Raw genomic sequence first — 21,032 nt, 5'->3', positions numbered from 1 at the left:
GCGTCTTAAAATCTATAGGTAATTAAAAAAAAGTCAACAGAAATAGGAGTAAACAATTTTTGAACCAAATATTTTTCCTTTTTACGAAATTGTGGAAGAAAACTACCTAATAAAGAAAAGGAAACTCAAATATTATTTTACTTCTTTGGAAATAATTCAATAATCCACGTACAAAACAAAAATGAAGACCAAAGAAAGCAAGTAATAATATAAAAAAGTGTAGTTTAAAATAAGGTAACTCGAAAAATAATAATATCATAAACAAAATTGTTTAACTATAGGAGTTCAAGCCCAAAAACAAAGCTTTTGAGAATAAAAATTCGAAAAACAATAATTACAAAATTGAAAATGCAACAACTATAATTTTAATGGTAAAAACTAATTTAGAAAATAGTTCTAAACGTTTTTTTTTTTCTTAATTGAGAAAAAAATTAATTTTGAGTTTAATAAAACATTGTATAACAAATACTTAAAAACTTTTACATACACATACTCGTATATGTATTTAGATAGTAAAATAATTTTAGAAGTGTCAAAGATTTTACACAAACTTATTTTACGAATATTATAAAAAAAAAAAATCATTTAATAATGGGCAGACCCGTTGCCGAGGAAACTTTCAGGAAATTGTAAACTGTGCAGAAGCAAAATTACAGATTTGCTGAGAAGTTGTTTCACATAAGCACATTTTTACATAACTCATTTATACATACATACCTACATACATACATGCATACATTTGAATGAATGCAATCATAAGCTTGCAATGTAAACATATATTTATGTATGCAGGCAGCAACAACCACACAGTAAACCCAACCGTTTTCAGCTAAACAAAAAATCGTTTAAAAATTGTATTGATGCGAATCGAGTGCAGTTTGCGCTTGCATAGAGGTGCCTATATTTGTATACAAAATTGTGCTGACGAGACGAATAACACTTTAGTTGCAAGCAATCAAAAACACACATACACACAAATTACAAATAAAACAAACAAGCAACAAAAATTGCAAAAGTTGCGCCAAAAAGCTCAAGGTGTGCAAGTAAAGCTCCAAAGTGTCAATTACAAAAAGGTAATATACTGCAACAACAACAACTTCTATAATTATAAAATAAGAAATCAGCAATAAGTCACTAACCAGCGAATGAAATAAGAAAATATAAAAAAACTATATTGGAATAAAATCAATTTTCGTTCCGAAATTTAAAAAATAAAAAAAAATATAATAAATAAATAAAGGAAAAAAAAAACAAAATGTGGCCACACACCATCCTGGCAGTGTTGATGTGTTCCCAACAACTATGTACCGCTTGGTCGACACGTCTACCGCTTGAAGTGTACGAGCTGACGGCAACAGCAACAGCAGCCGCAGCAAACAGCGCGGCCGATGATAGCAGCATAAATAATAATACGCGACTTAGAGGCTTGGAATATTCCACAGCGAATGCAAAAGCGTATGTGCAACAAGCGGCAACAACAAAAACCGCATCAACTATACAACCGATTGCAACAGATTTGCATTATACGGCAGCAGGTGTGCCGCAACAGCATCAACAACATGAACATAATGCGGATCATCGCCGTTCACGCCAGATGTTGCAGATTATCGAACAGCAACAACAACAACGTGAACACCAGCAACACAAATATCATCGGGAATCTCTGCTGCAGCAACAACAACAGTTAAAGCTTTCAAAATTCACAAGCCCTTATGCAGTATATGAGAAGGACGACAACAGCTATAATAGGCAACGACATGGGGGGGCACACATTACAGCTCAGAACGTCCGCATACTCTATCAAGTTGGGGTAAGTTTAAGCAGGATAATAAACAAAAATCTATTCCCGTGGTTTGCTATTGAAAATAAAAAAATCTTAAGCCTTTACTGTCTAGGCTGGAATAAATAGTAAAAAATTGAATTGTCGCTTTGCTCTGTCGCTCATATCTTCAAGGAAATATGCGCGCGTTGAATGTCCTTGGATTGATCTATTGGGTGATGAGTAATTGCGTGACAATTGAAAGGTAAATAAATTCATTTAAAGGTGTGTAGATCATTCGCCACGAAAATTTTTATATATTTACAATTTTCTCCTGCAGCCAACCTGCAAAACGAATTCCCGAAATCGGTTATATTTTACATTTACTCACAGTTGCTTCATTTTGTTTCATTTTATTTGTGTATCCGACAGTTGAAAGTCTCGTTTTACTCAAAGCGAATCCATACAAGGTGATAGCAGTGGTGCAAGAACAAAATTTGCAAGTTTTGTTTTTTTTGTTTGCACGTACTTTGTTCTTGCAATTTGTTGGTTTCTGTACACAAAAACTCAATCAAAATATAAGCAAACAAGCAAAAGAACAACAAAAATTTAGGTAGTATGAATGCGGCGCGGTTTTATGTGTGTATTCCTTAGTTGGACGTTTAGTTGGAGTTTCTCAAGGACTTCCCAGTGGCTCATGCCCAATAGGATCTTTTTTTTAATCAAGTCACATAAAGTTAAGCTCCTTCAACTAAAATCCGTTGTATCAACTCAAGTAAGATATTTTGAGGTGTTGCTTACCAGATAAATTCACAATCTTCTTTTGCAGGTCGCATGCAAAAAGAATACAGGCTATATTGATAAAACATCAGGTTGTGAATTGCTGATCGCAAATCATTTTGCCAGTTATGGATTTTTATTGTTCAACATTCCAGTAGAGATCGATAGCTTTTTTTCGAGGATAAAATATAGTAAATAGATACTAATTTAACCCGTTTTGGTTGGCTTTTATACGCCACTTGTTCAATCCGGTGGTGTGTTGATTTTGTAACAAATATCATATTCATCCAAGTTTTAAACTTTATACAAGATTTATTTAAAATTCTAAAAATTTTCAGTATTCAGTGTAAAAGTGGCTACATAGCTACGCAGTTTTTCCCCATGTAGTGTAATAAATAAGTTTTATATCATAATTTTCCAACGGAATGTACTCGCATAATATAATAAATAATAAATAATAGGTACTAACAGCAGAAAAGCTTCCTGCAGGGTAATGCATTCAGTTTGTTCAGCGATGCGATACACAAAAAAGGGAATTTTCTGGGGTTTAATGTACAATTGAGACGAGGAAGAACTAATGAGGCTGCGCCCTTGGTCAAATGGTCATGAAATTCGAAGCAGCGTATATTGATTTTTTAAGAATAATAGCAAGAGGAACAGAGTGTAGATCCGGTATCCTTATGAACATATAAAAAACTGTGCAAGAATGAGCTTCGACGATTCGAACAGTATATGTATCATTTCATTGGAAAAGTTGACTAGTGCCTTATAGTAGCAACATAAAACTCTTAGATATATGTACATATGTTGTTGCAGTTGTTTTTTTTTTCGTTTTATTTTCTAACAAAAGCAGTTGTAAGTCGATATCAGTGGCATCTGTAATTGCATTCGTTTAATGCATTCGTCAGCGAGCATTTTCGAGAAACCCCACGGCAGCATGCATGTGGATCATAGAATTATTATTAAAGAGTCGTAGACGAATTGTGTAATGCATAGAAATAAATATGTAAAACTTGAACTTTCAACCCCTGCTATAATTGACTAAAGGTGCCTACGATGATAAGTTGTGTTGTTGTTGCCCAAGCTCTATCTACATCGTCATAATATTAATTGACAGCATTTAATTGAACAAGAAGACAAAAAATATACTATACATGCACACGAATGCTTTAGCACATGTAGGTGCTTATGTAGGTATGTATGTATACATTATGTATGTGTAAAAAACTAAAATACATTGATGGAAAAAAATTACTAGCGGTTGAATGTAAGCCTAAATTAGTTAAATAAATGAAAACAAAAAATTTAAAAATTAATACAATAAAAAAATTTAAAAATTAATGAAAAAAATTTAAAATTAATAAAAAAAAAATAGAGCTATTTTTTTTTTTTTTTTTTTTTTCATTTAAAAAATTAAACACCCTATATCGGCAGAGGCTAAAAATAACTAAGTATTCATTTTCTCGCTAAAGCTAAGTGGTGGCGAATGCCCACATTGAATGCGTAGATTATTTGGATGTATAGAGAGTTCAAATGCAACGAGGAACTGTGGCACAGTCACTTCGCTGGGGGTGAAGATCAACAATTGGGAACAAGTTATTAGGCAACAGAAGAAAAGAGATTAAAACAGCAGCATTAACAATAAAATTATAGCAATTAAGCGAGCATAATAACAAACACTTGTTAAGTACTACAGATAAATCTACATACATACATACATATGCACGCAGAAACTCACGAGCACACATAATTTTTTTATTTTTTCTTTTAGAGCCAAGGGACTAAGGCGCCACTAAAACAAGAGTAATAACTGTGTACTGTATTCATGCATATATGTAAGAGAGTGTTAGGAAGTACAAATTTACACATAGATACACATACATATGTACTATACGTTCATAAGAAAATTGAGTGAGGTCAATGAAGGGTCAATATGAGACAGAGTTGGATTAATATTTACGGTAATTCAGTGAGTAATATTACAGATGCATAAGTATGTATTCAACTTTTCGGGCGACATTCTTCCTGATGACGCAGTTGAAATGAACTCAAGGCCAAAGCTTGGCTTGAAGAAAGATAGGAAAATACAGACATACACATATGCACATATGGAGAGGGATATAGAGATCGCAATATTTTAAATCGATTTAGTTTGTAGCTTAACGACCTACATGCACAAAATACACACACATATATACATATATACACATAAATACACATTAAATCGATTTAAAATATTGCACTCTCTATATCCCTGACTATATAAATATGGTATATAGATATATATATATATATTATATATACTGATAAGTATATTCATACATGCATACATGCACACATACATATAGTCAATTACCAATGAATTAAATAGATGCTACTATGGTCCACAAACATTTTGTAGGCCTCCCAAAGAGTTTTTCCCCTCTCGGAGGCATAGGGCTTCGGCAAGACTCTTCCATCCTTACTGCGTGCTTATTATTACATTCACTTAGCGCGCATGCTTGTAATTCTCAACTAAATATGAAATATTTTATATAGTCAATTCGCACGCTGCTTGCTTATTGTAATCAAGCTCGATGAGTGGCAGTCGAAGCGGTTGGAGCAAGCTTTTGCCACTAACAGCCAGATTATTTTCAAAGGGTTTCTATGAATCGATGATGTATTTGTAGGCATTGCGCCATAAATAGGATGCAATGGCAAATCGTTTTTATTAACCACTTTTTCATGTCAGAAATGTACTCAAAAACTTTTCATTCTGTCGAGAGCAATCGCTGTTAAAAAATATATGTTTTGTTTTAAGCTCACAGGTTACCGTCAAATCACTCACTCAATCACGCTAACTACCCAAGGCTAACCTCATTCACATGGCGGTGACGTCTTGGTAAATTTATATTCAATATACCTTTCAGACCCTCCATTTAGTTGCGATAAAAATTCTTTGTTCAGAATTTTGCCGAAGCTGGAGCATTACAGAAATATTCCTCAATGGCTAGTTTAAATGTATCTGTCTAGTTTTAGAAATATACAACTTGAAACTTTTTATTATTATGTTTCACTTCCCACTTCGATAGTTCACAATTGAGGAAACAAACGCAGACACTCGTGTTCAGTACATGCGTGAATATTATGCCATAAACAGCGACCAGAAGAAAATAGCGGTAGCAATTTTCCACCTTTATTTCAAGACAAAAAAAAAAATATCTATAAAGATGTCTTACCATCCAACAGTTTTATGCTGTTTCTGAACGCCAGATGGTATTTTATGAAAAGATTTTTCAAATCAAAAATACACTGGGATTATTCGAAAAACCTCTTCTATCATTTATATGTATAATTGCCGCTTACACCCTTTTTGAGTGATTCGCCGAGCTCCTGTTTCTCTCTGTGGCGTGCGTCTTGATGCTGTTCCTCAAATCACTTCCATTTATCAATAGCCATAATACACTTAAAAAAGTTAGTTAAAATAATATCTTCGGTAGTGAGTAGAACCATGGAGAGAAGCTTTATACAGATGTGACAAAGATTAGACCATTAACCGCCTCGCCGTGTATTCGAAATAATCAGCTGATTGACTGACATCACATGGGTCATGCCAGCGGTGAGATAGTATTTGTGATATACGAAAAAACTCAACACAGTGTCCGCTCATATTGCTTCGTTGCCGTCTGAATAACGACAGTTTGGACGAGTGTGTGAATACGTGTGAAATAGGCGTGCAGAATTCTGCTGCCGAGTCCGATGTGCAGTAAGTGGGTAATATATCATTATTGAGCAAAGCTATCACTAATATTTTCAAAATTCAATTGCCAATTTTCCCTTTTAAAATCGACCGCTATTCCCATCCTCAAACCGCAATTGGTTGATAAAAATGAACATATAAAAAATTAACACAGAGGATACCCTTTCCTGTTCATAGCCGGCTTCCAAATCGGTAATATGACTGGGTTCAGCATGACAACCGAAATTGAAGATGTAAAAATATTGAAAATGCCTTTATATAGGCGAAATGAGTTGCCATCAGTTGATCCAATCAAGAATAATGACCATTAGCCGATTACAATTCGAAAAACCTTAATTGTAAAAAACGGTGGCGCAAAATGAATCATCAAATTTTTGAATGACTTTTCTAATAAATAAAAAATAATAATTTTTACTGATGAAAATCTTTATATTGACCTTCAAGTGCTCCATTACTTGTCTGTTTAAATAATGCAGCTGTCTAGTCAACAAGAGGTACGACGCTTTTAGCAAGAATTATAAATCTTTATTTTGCACAACCTTGTATCTGATAAGTACGAGAAGGTAACCTTCTAAAGAAAAAAAAAATATAAATAATTGGCGCGTACACTTCTGTTAGGTGTTTGGCCGAGCTCCTCCTCCTATCTGTGGTGTGTGTCTTGATGTTGTTCCACAAATGGAGGGACCTACAGTTTCAAGCCGACTCCGAACGGCAGATATTTTTATGAGGATCTTTTTCATGGCAGAAATACACTCGGAGGTTTGCCATTGCCTGCCGAGGGGCGACCGCTATTAGAAAAATATTTTTATTAATTTTGCTTTCACCGAGATTCGAACCAACGACCTCTCTGTGAATTCCGAATGGTAATCACGCACCAACCCATTCGGCTACGGCGGCCGCCGAAGGTAACCTTCTAGCTTTAATTAATTTGCGCCACCTTGTATAATTTTACTAATTTCGTCTCCGGGTCATACACACAAAAATGGTAACGAGCTTACTGACTCCGTAAATTACGTGGTCGAATTTCTAAAAAAACAAAAAAAATGGTACGCGATATAAAAAAGTAACTTGGGAAAAATGTTTTACGTGGTACAACACATTTTGAGTTGACAAAAACCCAGTGTAGGCAGATACTTCACTATCTAGATTGGATGTGGCTAAATTTGCACGAGTCCCTCTAGGTCACTCAGAACGGACGTACACATATGTCCACTTTATGGACTGCAACTCCACTAATCTTTACAAGTCTGTTTCAATCCCCCCTATTCAATGCATTTCCAACCCTAAAACCGATAATATACACAAAATAGTTGGTTACGAGAGGATTTAGCACTGGGACCTGAAAAATCTATTGTACCCCAAATACTAGTTACATCAATATACATACGTATGTAAGTAATTAACTATTTAACTTAAGAACATGCCGAAGGCCGTGGCAGCCATAGCTTTAACTTGGCTTGTAATTTATGCTTGCAAGCTTCAGTTTGTAATAAAAAATAAGCAAATTATGGTAAATGAAGAAAATTCAATTGGTGAGAAAAAAATCAATGAGGGAATGTTAACACATTAGAATTATAAGGATGAAGCGGTGATTTGGTTGTGTTATTAGTTGGCTACTATGTACATACTCGTATATTGCAATAAGCTATCGAAAAAAACTTGAATCGAAGAAACTCGAACAAAATTTACAAAATATTAAAAAAAAATGCAAATACCTACTCATATACGTATGTAGGTATTCATACTTTATAAATATCATATACTTACACACATGTATGTATGTGAATAGCTGGATATGTGCATAGTTTACATGAGTAGATATATGTTGCATTTGAACAAAATATCTACATACAATATAAATATGTGCCCATATCATGTTTTATTTCATGATTTATTTAGACAACATTCCATTGCTAGCTGTTTACGGTATTTAACACTCAGCGAGCGTGGGCTGACACAACGCCGACGACCGACGACCGACAATTACCAGCAACAGGCAGCCAATAATCGACAGCCAATAACAGTAGTAGTAATATCGCAGAAATATGTAGTAAGTTGTCTCTGCCGCTGATGCTGGCTAAAATACAAACAAACAAACACAGGCACATACACATAAATTTCGCCGCCAAGCCCAAAGATACCACGTTTGATTTTTTCAGTCAGTCAGGCAGTCAACCAATCAGCCAGTAAATTAACCAACCAACTTCGTACATATGTATGTAGATACAAAAATTCGTTGCTGGTGCATTGACGACATGACTCCTATACATATATACTGGTGTATGTATATATTTATGCATGTTTATGCGAAAGCAGGTGTATCTTAAGATTCGCACTGTTTTATTTTCCACTATTTTGTTAAAGAATTTTTCGTGTGCTGCCATTAGTAAAAACGCCTTCATTTGATTGATGTTAAGCCTTTTAGTAAGCAGAAAATTGAAACAAAGCTTACCTTCGAGTGTTCAGACTTTTAAACATAGTTCAGCTTAATTGAAGAAGCAGCACTTGAGAATAAATCATCCCCTTTGCTGTGGTCAAGTGCACCTGTGTGACAAGTAATCGGTTGGTGGAAGGTAGTTTTTAAAGGAAACTTAGAACTGATAATAAAATATTATTTTCCAATAGCGGCCACCTCTGGCAGCTAAGAGCAAACCATTTGTAATGCTCTTAGCAAGTGACCTTGAAACTAAAGTATAATGTTTTGCTTCAGCATCGCTTCACACTTTCACGTTCTAGTTATATCATTGGATAAGTTAAAAAAATTGGCGCGTACACTTCTGTTAGGTGTTTGGTCGTGCCCCTCCTCCTATTTGTGGTGTGCGCCTTTGTATTGTTCCACAAATGGAGAGACCTATAGTTTTAAGCGGACTCGGAACGGCAAATAGTTTTTTGAGGCGATTTTTCATGGTAGAAATACACTCGCAGGTCTACCATTGCCAGCCGAGGGGCGACCGCTATTCGAACAATAGCTCATCGGGTTTTTAACCTATCTAAAAACCAAAAAAAAAAAAAATTAGATAAAATAAAAAAAATTTAAGCACGACACGAAAATGGTGTACCAATTATTTATTGCTCACGTAGATATATCATCATGTTGAAAGTTGTCTCTGAGCGTAGAATAGAGTAGAGGCAAAATCCGAGCGACACAGCAATAATCGGAGTTGCTGACACGTAGGTTCGGATTTAAAAATCTATAAACGTCCCTCCCTTTTATCACGATGTAATCAAACAGGCAACGTGTTTCTCCATCCGAAATACTTGAATGTCATATAAGTATGGTTAGAAATCTTTCCTTCATATTTGTAAGTGGCACTGACTGTTGTTTTCTTTTTTTTTTATCACTCTTATACAATTGTTATTTTTAGCGACTATCATCATTATCCTTGTGTTATTTTCTATACTTATACTCCAATGCGTGTGTAGCATGAGTATGCACTTTTCTTCAGTTTTTCTAAGCATTTTTTTCGCAACCAACTAACCGATCAATGAGCGGAAACGAATGCGCCACTTAAGTGGTCAAATGAATGGAAATTATACTAAAGCATTTTTGTTGTTGTTGCCACTATTTCACACAAATACATGGATAGTATGAATGTAATATGAAAAATTGCAAAAGTGCTTTGCGTTGTTGCAACTTCCACTCCGGCAATGGAAAATATTCAACATAGTAAGTGAAGTAAGAAAAAAAGTAAAGGAAGTCAAGTGACGCACGACGACGCCAAACATAAATGTAAAAGCAAAACAAATAGCGTCAATACAATGAAACAATAACAAAAGTTTGCCAGCTTAGCAGTCCAAAACCGTGGTGATGTCCAACAACTGTTGCCGCTGCCGCTGTCGCTGGTGTTTAGTGTTGCCAACACCAATTCCAATCATGCAACAAAACATAGTCTGCGGGCGTCTGACTCAACTGCCTTACTGTATGTGCACGTCCCATAGTATGTATATATGTACACAGTGGCGGTCGGTCGCCAGTTAATTCATGTGGCAATTGGCGACAAAGAAATGGATCATTGATATTTCATTCATAAATGCATTGCCGTGCCTGTTATGTTGTTTGCTTTTTTCCTATTTTCCTTTTATTTCTTTCCTTTTGTCTTCTATCATACATACCATACATATGCTCCAATTATTGGGAGCTTGCAATGGGTTCGCGCACTAAAGTGAGCCGGAAAACTTAAAAAGTTGTTACGGAAGTTGCGAGTTTCTAAAGTGAATTATTGTGACAGTTTTTTTTTTTTAATAATTCTTGTGCAAGACGTAAAACGAATTCATTTAAGATCAGTTATTGTTGTGACTTAAAGCCAACAATAGAATTTTTTTAAATGTGAAAATAATAATAACTTTTAATATTAACAGCGCATTTTAGAAATGCGAAGGATCAAATATTAAAGGGTTATAAATATTATAAAGCACTAACAGCGAAGTACCTCGAATCTCGGACAAAGTCATGGCTACTTGTAACGGGTGATTTTTAAGAGCTTGATAACTTAAAATGCTAATAAAAAACTGAATTTTTTATTTTTTTTTTTTTGATTATGATCTGGTAGATAATTTCAAGGCATTTATTTTTTGAATTTTTTTTGATATCCGGCGTATGTCCGCCGGGGCTACGCGTTAAATGGTCAATTCGATCAGCCCGATTTTTGACTACTATTTGCAATAAATTTGGCCGTATGGCGTCAATCGTTAGATATGGCAATTAATCGATTGTTAAGCGCGCTTTAGGCAAGTTGCGCCGATTTTTTTATTAATATTTGCAAACAAACATTCAGAAGGCATGGATCGATAGCGGACGCCAGTTCCGTAACGGCAGTTCCTTCCTCCTTTCGAAAGAAATAAGTACCGAAGATGCCGCCAGCATGTAAACCGCTTGCAAAATGGACGATAGTGATCTATGAACTTCGCAAACAGATTTATGTATTATTATTATTTTTAAGTAAATTTACACAATTTGGAGGCGTTAAACGATTCATAATGATATGCTAAACCTTACTGAACAGAAATGTCAACACAGTTTGCCATTCTCAATTGTCAAACCATAGTTATGGATATCGATAGTTCCCATCGAGTAAAAAAAAACGATACTTATAGCTCGCGACAAAACGATAACGCCGCCATAACAATTTGTCCGTGAAAGCTGGTCTGTTCTGTTTCTTTTGTATAAAAGTTTACCTCATTGTTGAACATATAACTAAATCCGAATTTCTATCTTTAACCAATTGATTTACTATATTATATTCTTATAATCATAATGCGTCATTGGGATCATTTGAAATGTAGAAATTTAACAGGTGAACTTTTCCTTTCATTTAGTTGTGCTAAGTAATCTTGGAGCTCAAAACTTGTACTATTTCATAAAATTCGTTTATAATTTATTTTCAACAACTCCTGCATTACTGAGCTTTTAAAAAACCGAGATTGATTTAGGTCAAAATTTTGATGTGATTTGGCGTTGACTACGGTAGTAATACAGTGTCGGCTTTGCCATCCTGGAGAATGTTGATGCTGCATGAGAGAGGGTAATGGGAGGTGCTCAAGTATCCGTATCGTTATCAAGAATCCTTATTATCATTGTTAGTGGGAGTTTCCTTTTGTTTCTTCTGTTTATTTTGTGCCAAATTGAAAATAATATTATAGTTTTACTTAATAAAAAAATTTAATTTTTACATTTAGCTGCGCAAAGCACTATCAGCTTCCTCCCACGCAGGTTCGGCAGTTACAACTTAATACCTCAAAAAGAAACAAGAATATATTTAATTACAGCAGCAAAAGAAAGAACTATTTTCCAAAATAAGTGAAATTAAGCAGTTAAAAAATATTCAGTTCACCAACAACTACTACACAAATAAATCTGCTCCTAAAGTGAACATTTATGTGTTCCTCATAGGTTAACAGGGTTAACAATAAAAAAAAGCATCGCCATTAAAGAAACTATTATAAAAATAAGAAAGAATGTGGGTACTTGTCACGGCAAATGGAATCTTCTTCTGTGGTAGATTTGAAATAATTTAATTTGAATGAAATTCTTGACCGCCGTGCTTACTCCTAAGGCTACAAACATATGTATACATACTTATATATAGCCATGTATTTACCTTTTATATAAATACACACATACCAGGTGCCTGACTGCCAGTTCTACGGTTTGCATGTATGTGTGTGTGTGTGTTAAGAAACTCGAGACACTTATGAGCCATTCATGGAATTTAAGTAAACAGAGCCACATGGCTAAAAGCGCTCCCAAGCAAACACACACTCATGCAGTGCTCGTACATGTAAGTATAGTACGCATGTGGATTTTCGTAGAGGAGTAGGTACATGTATTTGCATGAAGGTATATTTAACCAGTTCTATGTATGCACATCCTCTGTACATACAGCCAAAATCAAATATTTACCAATGAATTCGTGGCTAACTGCTCACACACACACATACATGTATACTATTCGAGAGATACTTGAAGTTTCAAAGAAAAACAGCTACCGGTGTTACGGGCTCTCAATTTAATGACGATCATTAACATATGCCGGACAAACGCAGTAAGAGTAACAACAACAACAAACGCTATTCATCAAAAGAAAAAAAAATAAAGAAAAAGGGGTACCAAAAACTGATAAATATGCGAGTCAATGAAAAAATTGAATGAAAAAGTTTACAAAAAACAAAACAAGCCATACGAAAAATCTCTTCCCGTCCACCATACTACTCAGCAGCGTTCGCCACAGCATCATTGTGGCCAAATGAAAAAAATAAATCCAACAAACAGAAGAAAAAATCAAAAGCAAACGAAATTCGCTTCAGTTGGACCGATGGCCAAAATCAACGAACAAATGAACAGCGTCAAATAAACAAACGAGACCCATTCGAATGCAGCAACAGCCGTTTCTGATTTAGTTTTAAGGCCAAGTGTGGTTACATGTGCACATGTGGTTGCTAGAAGCTATTCTGTGACTGTTACTACATGAAGGCCGGCTGGCTTGGCTGCAAACATTAGCCAGTCATTTAGTTTGTTCTTTCATTCATTGTACTGTTAGGCAACGAATGGAGGTTAAGAAAATGCTCGAAATTCTCTCAAAGCTCCTGAACATTTGAGATTTCACCTCTATGAAGATACTATTTTGAGAACTCTGAACGTAGTGTTATTCAATGACTATATGGGACGAAGGAGGTGGGATCTATCCGCATCAGCGAGACACAAACGAGCGTGAGCTCAGTTTAAGTGCACAAAGTCCAGGGTGAATATTTCGTTCGGATTCGGATAATTATTCACCAAGTTCCGCTCAGGGTCACATGAACTCTTATCACACACCATTTTGATTTATTTCTTCTCTTCAATAGCGAAGCGAAATAACATCTTGATATTTAATTATCAAACATTTTCCTTTGCATATTCTTTTCAAGTGAGATATCATTCCGGCTCCATACAATGACATCTACCTTCCTTCGGCTCATGGCCTGGAAATTTAGGTTAGGTTAGCTTATGATTAGGTATTTGGTCGAATATTATAACAAAGCAAATGCTGTTAACTCGTCCGTTATTCGGGTATAAAATTTCACCACGCGAAATACTAAATTGTTATAATTTGGCTTCTGCTAGGTTAATTTGAAAACTGAAACATCGATACCTAAAAATACCGAATAGCAAAGTTTCGAGGAAAAAAATCAAAAACAAAAGTATTAAAAACATATCGAACCTAGCTTAGGCGTGCACATAAGAGTGCCCATTTGGACGAGAAATCAAAATGTGTTCCTTGTGATACCATTGCAGGTATAAAAGGAAGAAGGACAGACAAGATAGTACAGGGTGGGCCATATAGCGTTTGCTTTTTGAACCACCTATTTTTTTAAGAATGGTAACACAAATAGCATTTCAAATGTGTTCATAATTTACTTAAAGGTTTGATATTTACGAAATGGGACGCTATACGCATGAACAAAATTGGGAAATATTGAAAACCTATTTCCAAAGTGGTGAGTCTTCTTTTTCTTTTCTGATGAAGCTCATTTGCACATCGGTGGCTACGTCAATAAGCAAAATTGTCGGATTTGGGGCTCAGAAAATTCGCACGTTACTGTAGAGAAGCCCATGCATCCACAACTAGTCACTGTTTGGTGCGGTTTTTGGTCTGGCGGCATCATCGGACCTTTTTTTTCGAAAATGAGCGAGAAGCCGCGGTTACAGTAAATGGCGAGCGTTACCGTGACATGCTCAACGAGTTTTTTTCCAAAAATTGAAGAGGATGACATGGACGACATTTGGTTTCAACAGGACGGTGCAACTTGTTACACTGCCAAAGTTACACTCGAACTTTTGGCTACCGTTTTTGAATTCCGATATCAATTGGCCGCCTCGGAGCTGTGATTTAGGCCCGTTGGACTATTTTTTGTGGGGAGCCGTTAAGGACAAATGCTATGCGAAACATCCACAGACGATTGATGCTTCAAAACACGAAATCGAAGTTGCCATTCATGAAATTGGAGCCCAAACAATCTAAAATGTGCTTAAAAATTGGGCACACTGTAATGGCCCACTGTAAAGCCAGTCGTGGCAGTCATTATTATTTTTCATTCATAAATTACAATGTTCAATCTTCAAAATAAAAATAAAAGTTTGAAAAAATATTGATTAGTTTTTTTTAATAGCCGATTCAAATAGCAAATGTTTGATGGCCCACCTTATATAAGGGAAGTTGGGGACTATTTTTGATCGACCTCAAGAACACCGAGCGGGGACTACTTACGGTTGCGTTAATGGCTTCATATATACATATGTATCATTGATGAAATCTATCTTATCAAAACCTGCTACATCCGCAGGTGCAGAGAGTGAGGGTGAAGGTGCTGATGTGATTCCTTTTCAATCTCCAAAAAGCTGGTATAGGAAGGAGTCAACGTCTAACCGCGTTGTTGCCTATGGGCAGTCTTAGAAGATCCCTTCGGCAGCTAAATTCCACCCGTGGCCATGGATCTCGCTGCTTTGCATGTTGATGTCCTTGCCCAGTGCTCGCTGAGTTAACGCGAAGCTCACCTTTCCAGGAGCAGGCCAGGGTTTTCTTGTAAGCCCTAATCATCTCATTTCGCAAGGTACCTTGACTAACTATCTCATTCACCTAGTTGTTTTCCGCATTGCCCTTGTGATCAGGTACCCAAATGAGTCTACCATCGAAGTATTTAGATGTTGTCGAAATGGAAACCAAGCATTTTCCTCGACTAGTTTCGAGAGCACCAACATCGGACCCGGTTGCCGATTCGCCCAGGTACCTTATCGGCGCGGGATTACTCCAAATAATGCGTCTGCCTTTTGCGAACTCATAGCAACCTACTACACTTTGACATAATCCTCTCCATGAGTCCCGTTTAGTTTTCCTAATTTCCGACTTATTCCTAAACTTAACTTGTGAAGCTCTCATCCTGGGGCGACTTAACATTCTTTTCTCTATTTATTCAGAGAATTTCCTTATCCATCAAGGCGAGTTTTCCTTCTTAGGGGGCGGTCTTAACGGAAAAGAGCTGTCAAAAGTGTTGTTACACGGAGTGGTGAATAACTCTACCCTCAACTCGTCGATGGATCCCTGAAATTATCTAACCTGTGCATCCAGGAGCAGATCTTACAGATTTCTACAGTATAGATCCCGGTACGTACTTTTAAGGCTTCCGTAGGGGATCTTTTTATTACCGGATTTTATTCAAAGAGATCTGAATATAACAGTAACCCCCAATTGGAGATTCACTTCAACAGTGAGAAAGAGGCAAGAGTGAGGTCAAACGCTTTTTCCCTGACCGCAGTAACAAAGTGGGGTCCTTACGCCTTCTACAGATAATCATGTATTTGGTTAGAATGAAATCAAGAAGTGGCTCTCCTCATGCATTTATGGTTGTACTTCCACAGCAAATGTGATAAGACTTGGTGCAACTTGCGTCTCGCTTCAGTCGCGGCTCCCCTTAGCAACAAAGCAGGTGACGTCGCCTCACCTTCGTGCGCCGACATCAGTAGGCATTTTCCTAAAAAGACCTTCTAGGCTCACAGTAGCAAAATCGTCATAGTTGAAATTAATTAAAATAAATACTTATAGCTTATTCCTAATGAGTATGCAGAATCTTGGTAAGCAGGTAAACACCGCCATACAGCATCAGTTTATGGATTTTCGTCCTGATTACCGAAATGCCATTACTGCTTAGATGTGGCTCTTGAGTCAGGACTGCATACGCTCTACCTTACTTAAGGTGTATAGAAACCTAAGTATGTTGGAAAAAGCCCCTCAAAATATTATTTTAAGTAATGTAAACTCATTTAGTTACGACATAATTACTATTGAGATCAGATAAAATCATGCCCACTTTTTTATACTAAAACTGAATTTCCGTTCGTCCCTCTGTCCGTGTCTCTGATGTTATAAGCTATGTTTAACTGTCATTGTCAATGAGTTTGTTTTATTCCAAAAACTCTGACCGAATTTATCAGTTTTTGTTATGGTTAAAGACATGAAAATACTTACATATGTATACGTGGCATAAAGCAAATGTATTTTCAGATTTCATACAAACTCTCTACAAATTATTTTTGTCGAATTCAATTTAAAATGTGTAAAATCGTTTTGCTTCCTTCACCTGTTTTTAAAAGATTAAAATGCTTTGAATATCGCGTTACCTCCTGCCTCATTTCTAAAGTCATACACTTTCATTGTGACCACTTAAGTTTTATGAGAAAAAGGGCACTTAATAGCAGGTATCCTGCTGTTATAGGTATTTATGTAAAGTGTTATTGTAATCTTATAATAAATATTTAGTAGCAATAAAAACGAATGGGTTTTATGAATTCATAAGTATTTAATGCGACAAAAGGGAAGAGCAGGGAAGAGAGTAAATTGAGTAGAAAATATGTGGGTTGATTACACCTGGGAAATAAGACAAAAGAAAAATAGAATAGAGGATTCTATAACAGGGCTTAAACCAAGAACTGGAACAAATTTAAAACTTCTGGAATGAAAGTACAGTCGTGTAATGGATGCGAAAAAAAATCAAACTTAGAGTTCCGTTATAAAAAAGAATGTAAAGGGTGGTTAAGTTTTAAGGGCCGGTGTTGATTTTTAATAAAATACATTTTTTTTACGAAATTATTGTCGATTCTCTTTATTATTATAATATTGGTACGGCTCAATTGCGCATGGAACAAAATGTCGGCTAAATGGCCACCGCGGCCTCGGCGGCACACCTCCATCCGATGCTCCAAATTTTCGATAACGCTAAGACATAATTAAGGTTCTATGCCGTTAATGTGCCGAATTATCTCATCCTTTAGCTCTTGAATTGTTACTGGCTTATCGACGTAGACCTTTTCTTTCAAATAACCTCAAAGAAAGAAGTCCAACGGTGTCGTTGACGTTGAGATGTGGTTCACATTCAACATCGGCCCTTGAAATTTAATCACCCTTTATGCGCTGCTAAATAGGCGTATCCTTTTCACAATACGCGTTGTGCAATTTGTTAGTCTTGTGAGAAGTTTAGAAAGTGTACGTTGTTTTTAAAAATGAGTTCCGCGTATTAAAAAATAATTTAGAGTAGTATTAACACCATAAAAGTCTAAAAATCTCATGTGCATCTGAGGCAAAATGTTTGTTACTTATTATTGTCTCTCCCGACAGCATTTTTATTTTCACTGCAGCGAGTTATACCTATTTTTGTCATCGTCTTAGTATGGCTTAGAACTAGTATCTATGTATGTACATATGTGTATGTATGTACGTATGCATGTGTGTGCGCGCTTGTCTCTATAAATCTGCAGCCACCTGCCACTTACCGAATTGGCTGTGGCAGACGGCGTCATACTCAGTGCCAGTAATTACATACATATATACATATGTAAGTACAAACGTGCGTGCACATACGCATACGTGCGTACATATGGATGTACTCACACATATCCTTGTTGCCAAAGTGAAAGGTTTTCTGGGTTAAACCGGAAGTCCGGAAGTGATTTAATGCATTCCTCAGTGGAGGGCAAAGCAACAAAACGACACACCAACAACAACAACAACAACTTAGAACACTTGCTTACAACAAAGGCATCCGGAACAACGATGTACAACAACAAGAAACAAATGAAAATAAAACAAATCAACAGTATCCGGAAGGACAACAAGACGGAGTAGGAAGAACATATGAAACAACAACAACAGCAACAACAGAGACGATTAGCAAATGCGTGTATTTTACTGTACCAAACAGGTTTCTTTAAAACAAAAACAAAAAAACAAAACGCGACCAAAAAAGGTGGAACAAATAGAACAAATAAGTATGCCGGGAATGTGTCAGAAAAATAAGAAGACAACAACAACAGCAAACAACTTACAACGGAACGGGAATCCGGAAGTGCGGAAGTGGATTGAACTGCGTGCGTCCGTCCGTCCGTCCGGTTGGTAAACTCTGCTTGTTTATATATAGTTATGTATTTGTTGTTGTTGCTTTTTTGTACATAGGCAAGCATACTTTATCTTCTTTACTGCCATATTCGGGTCTGCTGCTATGAGATTTTTGTTAAATGTGCATCTAAATGTAGGTAGTATACATGTACATATGTGTATACGCTGCTGCCGTAATGCTGCTAGCTGTTCTCTATTGTTGGCTATTGTTGGTCTTTCTCTACTTAGCAGGGTCACACTTGCGGATTGCGTGGCATAAGCGAGCATCATTTACAGCACGAAAGTGCTTAGCTCACATTCTATGGCATTTCAAATGGTTGTACGAGTATGTGAATATGTTCGCATGTAACCTGTAGATTCCGACCTGCTGCTGCTGCTTCTTCTTCTTACTTCCGCTTGCACTGCTCCTTTTTTCCATTTAATTTTGGTTTAACATGCATTAGTTTTTATTCACTTCCGATCTTAATGTCAAATGCTCTTGGCTTCACCTTAAAGATTTTATGACCGTTCATTGTTGTTGGAATTTTCAGAAGCAGCCACAGCCACAACTGTAGTTCCGGTTTTAATTGCTTTTCTTGTGTGCTATTTTCTTCTATGTTTGGTTCTTTGTTTTTGTACTCTTGAATTTAGTATTTGATATTCACCTTTGACGATTACTTCCGGATTTATGCTCTTTAGCTACAGGAATTGCTAAGCAAACAACAGCCGGTAAAAGTACAAGACTTATTTATTTGCATAAAAACATATATACCGGCATACATTAGTACATTTTTATGCACCCTGTGGAAAAATTTGGTTGTGAAAGAAGTTTCGCTTCTATTACTAGTTTTATTACGTTGATTAGTATAAATGTCAATCAATTGATTAATAACTTTGTGAATTATAAACATGTTTTTTAGAAGTTTGGTAAAATGGTTGTGAAATGTTTTCCATAGAATAATTACAATTTTTTTTCAAATTTTAAGCAAACATCGATTGATATTCATGAATCTCCACTTAAGTTGCGCAGTGAGATGCGGGAAAGGTAAATTTTCAGCAGAAAAAAGTAAAAAATAAGTAAAAAAAGTTAACGCTTCAGAAGTAAAGGCAAAGCTTTGAAGCCGAAATGCATATGTGTGTATGCACATATATAGTATAATAAGACGATCCTTTGCAGTTAACAGTGATGTAAAAGTTGCTGCAAAGACGAAAAGATTTCCTTTCGCTTCGTTACTGGCAAAGAAAAATGGGTTAACTACGATAATTTGAAACGCAGATAAGTACGCGGAAAGCCCGGACATATTTCCCCGTCGACGGACAAACTACATGCTCACGGCCCCATATTTGGTGGGACCAACAAGCTGTGATGCATTTTTATGAACTATAACCTTGTGAAATCATTACAGGATACTGGATTCGATCTCAATTAATACGTTTGAGTCCAACTGAAGGAAAAATGTTCACAGTATCAAGAGAAGCACGATAACACTCGGCCTTATGTCGCAAAATTGTCTCATTGTAACCGAAGTCGTTGCTGCTTCCGATTACCATTTGTTTCGCTCGATTGCAAATGATCTGACACTTTCACGCTAATAAAGAAGTCATAAAATTAATCAGATTCATGGATCGCCGCAATAGATGATGATATTTGATGATGCGAGATTCGTGTACTACCCGAAAGCTGGGAAAATATAGCGCCAAATGACATTATTAGAGCAGAGCCTTAAATTTTCAAAAAAATACAAAGTTGTACACCAAATAAAAAGTTCGGTTTATTGGAATACGGCGAAGGCAGTGGAAAACCATTGGAAGGTGCGTGAGGAAAAATGCATATAAAAATGGTGATAAAATTTCACAAAAAGTTTCGGAATAATTAGTTGCCAACATTACTGGCAGCATAATATGCCTGATACTGCGTTATATAGTATTACATGGACGTTTACAATTTTATTCCATATAAAAGACTTCCGAAAACCAACACGATTTTGGAGCGAATTCAAATTTTTACGCTTTTTATACTAAATTTGAATGGACAAATAACAGCATACATACAAGCATACCCCGTTTTCTCAAATTTCGAAAGGTTTTAATTAAAAAGTTGAAAATATTCAAGACATTTTTTTTAATTTGTTAAATTTGTGAATCTTTACAAAGTTGGGAACTTTTATTTAGAAGATTTTGTATAAGACTTTTATAAAACAACTTAAGGCAACAAATTTGGCATGGAAAATATTGCGAATATTGTAAAAAAACTTAAGTGACTTAATTATGTGAGCCCAAGTGTATATCAAAGGTCAATCAAAGCTGATGCTCTGATCTTCTTACGGCTCTAAAGATATGTGGCAAATGACGA

The 21,032-nt window shown here is 36.0% G+C and overlaps 1 protein-coding gene across 6 annotated transcripts in view; it reads left to right on the top strand.

Moving 5' to 3' along the window:
• Positions 1-21,032, top strand: part of LOC128862513 (protein giant-lens) — a 57,205-nt gene that overhangs the window by 1,293 nt on the left and 34,880 nt on the right. For 3 of the 6 annotated variants that reach the window (XM_054101180.1, XM_054101177.1, XM_054101176.1), the window contains exon 2: positions 793-1,810. In XM_054101180.1, the coding sequence (XP_053957155.1) occupies positions 1,256-1,810 (555 nt within the window). In that variant the 5' untranslated portion in view covers positions 793-1,255. Of the gene's footprint in view, positions 1-496; positions 1,811-21,032 lie in introns of those variants that run through there. The other 3 variants (XM_054101181.1, XM_054101178.1, XM_054101179.1) reach the window with 2 other exon arrangements.

This window comes from Anastrepha ludens, chromosome 4, assembly GCF_028408465.1.
Source record: "Anastrepha ludens isolate Willacy chromosome 4, idAnaLude1.1, whole genome shotgun sequence".
Classification (NCBI taxonomy): Eukaryota; Metazoa; Arthropoda; class Insecta; order Diptera; family Tephritidae; genus Anastrepha; species Anastrepha ludens.
The sequence above is the reverse complement of the archived record's forward strand: the minus strand, read 5'-3'. Positions and strand labels throughout refer to the sequence as shown.